This window comes from Triticum urartu, unplaced genomic scaffold (assembly GCF_003073215.2).
Source record: "Triticum urartu cultivar G1812 unplaced genomic scaffold, Tu2.1 TuUngrouped_contig_5089, whole genome shotgun sequence".
Classification (NCBI taxonomy): Eukaryota; Viridiplantae; Streptophyta; class Magnoliopsida; order Poales; family Poaceae; genus Triticum; species Triticum urartu.
Window position 1 is genome coordinate 1 of NW_024115733.1, and position 9370 is coordinate 9370.

The window sequence follows — 9370 nt, forward strand, 5'->3', positions numbered from 1 at the left end:
AAACACATAGCTACTGGTACATACCCTCAGCCCCGAGGGAGAACTACTCCCTCCTCGTCATGGAGAGCACCGGGATGATGAAGATGGCCACCGGTGCAGGGTGCCGGAACATGGTCCCGATTGACTTTTGGTGGCTACGGAGGCTTCTGACGGCGGAACTCCCGATCTATCTTGCGTTCTGGAAGTTTTAGGTCACATAGGTATATATGGGTGCAGGAGGCATGTCAGGGGAGCCACGAGGGCCCCACGAGACAGGGGGCGCGCCCTAGGGGGGGCGCCCCCACCCTCGTGAGCACCTCGTTCCTTCCTTGACGTGGGGTCCAAGTCCATCAGGCGTGTTTCCTTCCAAAAATAACTTCTCCAGTTGATTTCGTTCCGTTTCGACTCCGTCTGATATTCCTTTTCTTCAAAACACTGAAATAGGCATAAAATAGCAAATCTGGGCTGGGCCTCCGGTTAATAGGTTAGTCCCGAAAGTAATATAAAAGTGGATAATAAAGCCCAATAATGCCCAAAACAGTAGATAATATAGCATGGAGCAATCAAAAATTATAGATACATTGGAGACGTATCAGGCTTCTCACGACAATCACATGGTGTGAATGGCTCATAGTCCAGCGGCCCCTCTATGTACCTAATGGGAGACCTCACTGGTCTAGAAAACCCTCTACGAGCCCTGGAGGAAGAGGAAGCAGAGGAGGTCGACATTGCTTGTATGTCTAGAGCTTGCTGGTTGCCAACACCACCCACCCTTCTACCCTTCTCCCCCTTCTTATACATTTTTCAATCCAGGGCGCATCAATGAGGGAGTGTACCGTTGCACCAACAATTACTTTCAAGTTCAAAAAGCAAAGAGATGTTGGACAAAAGTAGCCATCACATCGAACACACGATGGATGGCACTGCATTAATAGCATACACCAGTTTCACCAATTGTCTTTCTTCGAACTAACCATGGTCCATTACTGTTACGCCCTAACCAAAAGACATGCACGAGCATTGCCCACGTCCCCACGAAATAATGCCAAAGTACGCTCCACGAACTACGTCAACAACCTAGAGAACTACGTGTGCACCTCCAAGGCGTTGTATTCTACTCTGGATCAGCCACCTGCTCCATGATTCCTGGGCATGGTGCAGCATTTCCCTTTGTCGCCATCGTCTCGTACAACATCCTCTTCCTTCTAACCGGCAGACCAACCTGGTGCAAAGATCAAAACATCATGTCAATGCTTGTAGAATAAATAGGAACTTCACCGGGAAACCGTCGTTAGCTTAAATAATAGCTCTCTTGCATGCGGTACGTCGACCTCCAGGCGAGTGGCATTGAAGTTCTCTGCGTAGTAAGCTATGTAGCCAGGAGACTAACCACTGCAATGACAAGCATGTCCGTTAGAGAAGTAATATAGTTTTTGCAAATACTTGATGTACAATGCACAATCATCGCACCTTCTACATGCAACATGCATGTTCATGTTGTACCTCACGGTCCACTGTGATATGTCCATCTGCCATCCATCGTCTAACAGCGCACCTGCGCACTTCATACCATTAAGCATCAACATGATTGTCTTCCCGTGCTTAGCTCTATACGCATCTGAACCCATCTGCGTGAAAACTGGGTCGAGGACATTCAGTTTCTTCATATGCATGTCAAACACGTACAAGCACCAGTCTCTCATCATTGAGATAGGCATCATTATCTGCATCAGCATGAAAGATATAAGTTTGGAACAACAACGGCCACGGCTACTTAAGGGAAGGAAGCTGCCACGTACCATGCAACAAAGTCTCAACTGATATCCAATGCTCCCAGAAGAAAGCAACATCCGCAGTACAACAGCCCCCTCCGGGTCCAAGATGTTCTCAAAGTGCAACTGCATCAACCAATCAGTTTCTGTAAGCATCTTACACAACATATACTTATGGGCCACATATTAGCGTTACAATTTTTAACTCACCGGCACATCAGGAGATACAAAACCCCTCCAAACTGTTAATCCAACCATCTCCATCATCTTAATCTCTCTCGCATTGAATCCACGTACCCAAGCATCCATCCCATTGTAGTGCATCTCCCCTTTGAGACTGAACTGGTACTTTATCTTGTTGCCATCAAGTTTCAAATGTGTGGGGTGTGAGCTGTCATACCAAACACTATCAAAACAAACAAAAATTTTGTTAGGCCCATGGTAAGCAGACACAAGAATAATTGTAGCAAACAAATGCAATCACTCTCACCATCCAAGAGAAGTAATGCAACAGAGATACTCCACATTGTCGTAGAACCCAAGGCAAACATGATCAGGGTACTGAAACTGCTTTAGCTCAAGCTCGAAAGGGGAGTAACCATAGTCTAGTTCTAGACTCAGGTATGCATCTGGATGAACTACAGCTGAGCACAAGAATAAACAGCCGCGTCAATGTGTCCTGCCAATGAATCTGAAGCAACAAAAAATCAGTATGGGCGATCTTCAAATAAAACATACCAAGTGGATTAGGAGTCGGATCAGGGCTTTCCTCAACCCCAGGGAGAGTAAGCCTTTTGTTGCGGTTCGGAGTGTACTTAGCAATGTATCTGGCATGCGAACCCTCGCCGGCAGCACCAACTTCTTCAATAAGCGGTTGCATCACATGATCTGCATCAATCACACCGAAAACTTAAACACCACAAACTGAACAACCTTAGGAAAGGTTTTGAAGTTCATTCAGTTTTCTATACCTTCAGTCATCCCATAGTACATAGACGTGTCAACTAATCCACTTGGTATATCAGGCCCAGTGAGGGTGCATGGAGATGAAGGAGCGAGCATCTCGTGCATGGTTTTCTGACGAGTGGCCCTAGGAGCTATGTCTGACAGCCATGCAGAATGAAGATGGATCAGAAACTAGCATGTAATCACAACAATGCCATAGCGGGTTCTAGTTTGGAATTATACCACCAGTTGCTTTTGCCTTCCCCTTGCGGTCAACCACCACCATTGGTTTGTCCTCTAGCTCACTATCAACATGTGCTTCTCCAACTGTAGCAGCTGCTTGAACAAAAAGTGTATAAGTAATCATATAGTTGTTATGCCACAGGATGACACGGGCAAATTACCTACAGTGGCAATCAGTCTAGTTGATGTGCCTTCATCAACGATCAGAAGATTCCCTTTATCTGTTTGACCAACAGTTGTAGCAAGGCTTCCCTCATTGTTCCTGTTCTCCACAACCACAACCATCATTGCTTGAGCAGCTTGCTGTGAACTTGCAGCCAGGTCTTGTGCCACTGCAAAAGACACAACTAGAATCAGTGTCAAACAAAACATGACTTAATCTTGTATATAACCAATGGGAAGAATATCACATATGTACCTGCAGATTTTCCGTTACATGGCGCATCAGGCGTGTTAACAGAAAATACAGGCGTCACGGAAGCATGCTTTTTCACGTGCGCCAGGAAGAAATCCAGAGTGCCCTCCAACTCATTTCGCCTGTTTTCTGCTGCTCTCTTCTTGATCTCACCCATGACACTGTCTCTGACACTGTCAAACACCTTGAGAAATTCAGCTTCTCGTCACTGGTACTGGTAGTCCATGGCAGCTTTGAATGATTCAAGAACCTTTTTCCGGGTTTCGGTTGTATTGTTCTTCATCTACACGTTCAATACGGCAAATCATAAAATACATATCTTAGGATATGTAACAGAAAAAAACAGAGAACAGCACTTGTTCAGAGAAAAAACACAAGGAAATGTTCATTCGTGCACCTCATCAGAGAAGCCGCCGGCTGCAGCAGGAGTCGTTTGATCATGGTTTGAAGCACTAGCTGCCACACCAGCTCCACTGCTCTCACCATGGTGCTTAGGAGCATTGCCACACCACTGAATAATGTTTGCTGGCGGAGAACGAGGAATATCACCGAGCTGAAAGTGGCAGAGAAACAAGCACAAATAATGATATATTTTGTTGCATGCAAACAAGACAGGAAAAATCCAAGCAAGGACAAAATGTACCTCCAGACCGCATTCTATCCCCTGAGCAATTGCATGCTTCCGGATCAGCCCCCTTAGCATCATGTCAGAATAGTCAACAAGCCTAGGGAGTGGTAGCAGTAGCCTGCCTTGACGACCGTGCTAGTGGTAGTCCAGCCAGATCATCTAGCAGTTAACACGCGAAGAGAAATTAGTACAGATTAAATGATACACATGCTTGCATAATTTTGTTCTAATGCTACTGAACTAACCTGCGGGATGATAAGGCACCCAGTAAGGTTGACCAAAGGAGGATCACAGCTGAGTTCATCCCTTAACTTTCTTGCTGCTTCCCTCAGGCCCTCAACCACATAATCACAGAAATCAAACTCTGCTATCATCTCTGGCTCGTCCACAACAGGAAGTAGTTCATTTGCGATATTTGCTATGGCACCCCTAGGCACAAGGAAAGTAGAGCTGGCTAACAGTGTGACCGCCACCCTCATCGTGGTGCGCTCCTCACCCTCTATCGCAACTTTGCGAGCCCCTTGAACTATCTTCTTGACTTTGTGAACCGGGATGTTGTTCGACCTCGGCATACCAGTGCCAAGTATGCCGTGGACTTTGCCAAGCAAGTCCTCACGATCTACAAGGCACCGGCCACCGGCGATGTCTATTTTCCTACCCCCGGCGCAAGACCAATACATCTAGCAACCTCTCTACTGTTAATCTCCATGAATACACCATCACCCATGTCCATCATCATGTTATCTGGGTTGATTCTAGATATCAAAGACATGGAAAAGATCATGTTTGTGTTCCCTAGCACTCTGATTTTGCACAACTCATCCATGCCTACATCTTTTAAAACACTTCTGACCTCAGGGTTCCATTCACCAGCAAGAGATTGCAAGGCAATGGAGGTGAAGCAGGTCTGTACTGTAGGAGGACGCTTGGTCGTCGCGGCCGAAGAACCAGCGGTGGTCATGACCGCTGCTGCCGGAGGTGCCGCCTTTGGTGGGCGACCCCGCGCCATCACCCCTGCTAACTGGCCGACTAGATCTGATTCATTAAGAACCAGCAAAGAAAGTGCAGTCAGCAATGCAAACCGAAGAAAAAACGATCAAGTAGCAGGCCAGATTTCCTCCGCGGGCAAAGAGATTACCTTGTTCTTCCTTCAGTCAATGCAGTGGTCGTCAATGGTGGTGTGTGCGGCTGTGGGCGGCGTCACTTCCGAGGGAGGGAGGTGGCAGGTGTGGGGTGGGATGGATAATGAGTTGGTCCAGCACCGGAGCATTTATACACATGCGCCATCCCTTCGGCAAGCGTCCTAATGGAACAGCGGTAGGTGAACCCTATTAACCATGTTATGACACTTTTCTTAATCATGTGCTTAGACATCGGTTAACAGCAGCGTGCCTTTTTGCATGGGAGCCTTTGCATGCAAGACTTGCACACCCTATGAGTAGTGGGCCCATCACACACACACACACGAGTGACAAGTGGGACCATCACATGCAACTCATGCATGGGTTCACACAACAAACCAGGCGAGGGTGCAATGGGTTGCCACACCAGCAAATGATTGTCTTAGTAAAACAAAATTGTTAACATAATTCATCACACGTGTTATGGAGTGTACTCTCACAAAACGTGGTGATTGTCAACTACATGCCACATCGCAACTCATTGGATCAGCTAAACTAAACCTTCACCCATTTGTTGGGGGGTTGTCGGTGTCATCATCCTCGTCACCTTGGTAAACAGGCCCTGTTCCGGATTCATTATCGCCATCCGTGAGCTCCAAAGTATTGCTAGATGGATCTTCTCTTCGGAATGGATCAAACTCTCCCGTCTCCTCACCCGTGCATGGAATATGTGGAAGTACACAGATCTGGAAAAAAAAGCAAATTAACACACCAAAGCATCGATCGTCTTTAAAGTGTAATCATGGACAGAAAATTTAAAGTTGTCTGTTACATTTTCTGCAACGTGAATCATCTCAATCACGGCACGCTCAACTGGTCCTTGCCCGAGCACACTGGCCTGAGGTCACGAAATGCATTATTTAAGCGAACAACAGGAAATTAATGTATGATTTTTTTAATACTAGCGCAAACCTCGTCCGCTGCGGGCAAAGAGAAGCCGATGCATGTGACACGCTGCCCTCCGTGACGACATGAAATGCACCACCTTGCTGCAAGTTGCAAAACACAAAAATTAACTCACAACACTATCGCATATTTGCTAACAGTAGAGATTAGAGGAACTAACAACTAGCGAACTGGGCGCCAGGGTTGATCCATCGGAGGTAGTCACCGCGGAATGCACGTCCACACTATTGGTGGGGGCCATCAAATCCTTACAAGACTGAATTTGGAGGAAGCCCGCCACCTCTATTTATAGAGCATCCAAATTTTCGTTTTCCCTCCATGTCCATACGTTCGAATTTCGAAATCCAAGCGCTCCAAAACTGGGGTATGGTGAAAATTTGAAACTTGGCGAGCTAGTCTCCATAGGCTCATATAGAACTGAAAATCGGCGTCATCTCCATAGGCATGCCCTAGCAGTACAGACGCATTTACTTGCCCGTGTGTTCTTCATCTTTGTCTGTTAAAAACATCTTGTCACCGCGAGTACAAGCACATCCCACGCCCAGCACGCCATCATCAAGCATGTAAAGTTTTCGAGTAGCGAACCTGCACTGTGACATGTCCATGTCCTAGCACAGATGGACGCCCACGCTTGTACATTGCTTTTCCGGAGCAGGAGACAGGCGCGCCGCACGCTGCACGTCTTTGTACATGTATCCATTAGGTGTCTTCTGTGGGTTAAAATTACTGTTCTGACTTATAGGGCTAACTAAATCCCGATTTGACCTCGTTTCAAAATAAATTTCGTTTCTGACCTTTTTCGGTGACGCCAAGATCCCTGGCGTCTGGGTTACGAAGCAGACGCCAGGGACCCTGGCGTCTGGCCCCTGGCCCGCACTGCCCGCGTGCCCGTTGACCTGCTGACGTGGCAAAGGGCCAGACGCCAGGGACCGTGGCGTCTGGCCCTGGTAACAGAATAACCCTTGGGGAAAGTGTGTGGGACCCACCCCACACACTTTCCCCAATCCACAACCCGAGCTTGAAGAACACTTGGAGCTCTCACACTCTCTCCTACCCCTCAAGCTCCCCCTCAAATCCTCTCCAAAAGGTACATCCCTTAGGTGGATCTTTCCATCACTTTGTTGCTCTTGTTAATCTCCCCCAAATCATCCAATTATTTTTTGTCAAATCTTGTTATTTTGGTTGCATTTTATACATGTTGGTGGAACCCTAGTTCATGTTTTCTCCCTTATGTTAGTGTGAATGGCTTGGTTAACTTTGATAATATAGTGCTATGCACGGCGTGTAGTAGGAATATATGCTTGTTGAGTAGAAAGATTGGGGGTTAGGGTTAGTTAGTGATTAGGGTTAACTTTGCTTAGTGTGTGTTAATTGATGATACTTTTGTGGACATCACCAATAATTTAGTCTTGATATGATTTGGATAGAATTAGATGTATTTGGATAAACACACCAATTCTCATTGAAGTCTTAAATCCATTCATGTTATTTTTAGATGGAGAGACTTGTTAATGTTCATTACATGGACAAGGAGGCATTCTTGAGTAACAATGCCGACACGGGTGAGGAACCATTGGTTTTTGATACAAGCCCTAGCTATGAGGATGTTGTTGCAAAAGTGAGACAAGTCTTAGAGTGGATGGACACCAATGTTGATGTTAAGTTAATAGGAAGGTATGATGTTGGAGTTGGAGCCAAATCTCGCTTGAAAAGTATGCCTATCACCTCGGATTTGCATTGGGATGTATACAAGGAAAAGGTATCCCAATCGGAAGACAAGTCACTTGAATTGTTTGCCACCAAGGTTGAATCTCCTCGGTTTACCATTGATTTGAACCGGCATGTCTCTTCCCCAATGGATGACATGAGCGAGAGGACAATGGTGCCACTTGTTGAGCATAGGGTCGTGGTTGATGCCCCCAATGTTTATCCCCCACCACGTCCCCGTGTACCATCTATCAAAGCAAATGAGGTTGAGTTGTATGCCCCCAATGCTTCTAGCCACCCACCAACTAGCCAAGCAAATGAAGTTGAGGTGATTGCTAGTGACGAAGTAATTCAAGAGGATGAAGATGTTTATGATGACGACGAAGAGCAAGAGGAAGGGTTTCATGGTAATGATGTTGGTGACTTGGATGCGTACATAGCGCAAAAGGACATGGATCGTGACTTGCCTTTTAGGCGTCAATATGCGTATGACTCGGATGACGAGGGTCCAGTTGAACAGTTGGACGAGGATGGATTCACAAAGGAGGAGAACCAAATCCACTTTGAGCTGACGGGCTTACAAAAAAGAACTCACTTGTTTAAAGATCTCAGCCTTGCCCATAAAGCTGTTGTTGACGGTGGAATGAGAATGACGGCGATTGAGCCAACACCATGCCCGGATCCAGGAGAACCAAGGGTGGAGAATGAGGACGAGAATGCTTATTTGAAGAAAGGATTGAAGTTTCTGAGCTTGCCTATGCTGAAGTTTTGGTTGGCTGACTATGCCATTCGAAACCATAGGCCAATTTATGTTGAGCACTCCGACATGAAGTTGCGTTACACCGTGGTGTGTGAGCAAAAGGAATGCACATGGAAGGTTCGTGCAAGAAAGCTTAAAGAAACCGAAGAATGGGTGTTGAAAAGTTGTGATACCACTCATAGATGCAAACCGCCATCGAAACGACTTAGAAAGACACACCGTCAACTCACATCTGAGTATCTCGGATACAAATGGATGAAAGACATAGCCTTTGATCCCACTGTGAAAGTGAGGTTTCTCATGCGGACGGTGAAAAAACAATTTGGTTATGAAGTCAAGTATGGGAAGGCATGGAAGGCAAAGGCAAATGCTATTAGGATGTTGTATGGTGGTTATGAAGAAGCATACAACCAGCTCCCAAGGTTGTTGGCCGCGATTGCACATAGGAACCCGGGCATGTTTCATGTGGTCGAGGATCACGAGGGAGTGTTCCACCGTGCCTTCTGGAGTTATGGACAACGCGTGGAGGCGTTTCAGCATTGTCGTCCGGTCTTGTCTATAGATGGCACGTTCTTGACCGGTAAATATAAAGGCACACTAATGGTAGCAATGGCGCACTCATCAAACGACAACGTGTTGCCGTGTGCATTTGCTTTGGTGCCTTCCGAGCACCAAGACAACTGGGAGTGGTTCATGGGTCATGTTAGGCACAACGTGATTGGGGCTAGGGAGGTATGCATCATATCGGACCGGCATCATGGCATACTCAAGGCAATGGACATTGTTATTCCAGGATTTCCAAAGCTTCACCACAGATGGTGCATGAGGCATTTC

The 9370-nt window shown here is 46.5% G+C and overlaps 2 protein-coding genes and 1 long non-coding RNA gene across 3 annotated transcripts; all 3 read right to left on the reverse strand.

Annotated features, from left to right (window-relative positions):
- Positions 1 to 881: 881 nt before the first annotated feature.
- LOC125528760 lies at positions 882 to 3021 on the reverse strand. The gene is made up of 8 exons (XM_048693200.1): positions 2940 to 3021; positions 2723 to 2854; positions 2490 to 2639; positions 2242 to 2395; positions 1962 to 2157; positions 1779 to 1877; positions 1450 to 1703; positions 882 to 1371 (listed from the first exon to the last, which is right to left on the reverse strand). The coding sequence occupies exons 1-8, from the start codon at positions 2980 to 2982 to the stop codon at positions 1365 to 1367; spliced, it is 1035 nt and encodes a 344-aa protein (XP_048549157.1). The 5' UTR covers positions 2983 to 3021; the 3' UTR covers positions 882 to 1364.
- On the reverse strand, positions 2994 to 3622 carry LOC125528759. The gene is made up of 3 exons (XM_048693199.1): positions 3358 to 3622; positions 3105 to 3271; positions 2994 to 3032 (listed from the first exon to the last, which is right to left on the reverse strand). Exons 1-3 carry the CDS (start codon positions 3509 to 3511, stop codon positions 2994 to 2996), a joined length of 360 nt encoding a protein of 119 aa, XP_048549156.1. The 5' UTR covers positions 3512 to 3622.
- Positions 3623 to 3757: 135 nt separating this feature from the next.
- Positions 3758 to 5214, reverse strand: LOC125528762. The gene is made up of 4 exons (XR_007292464.1): positions 5121 to 5214; positions 4228 to 5017; positions 3998 to 4141; positions 3758 to 3907 (listed from the first exon to the last, which is right to left on the reverse strand). It is a non-coding gene; the product is annotated as an uncharacterized LOC125528762 (long non-coding RNA).
- Between the last annotated feature and the right edge of the window lie 4156 nt (positions 5215 to 9370).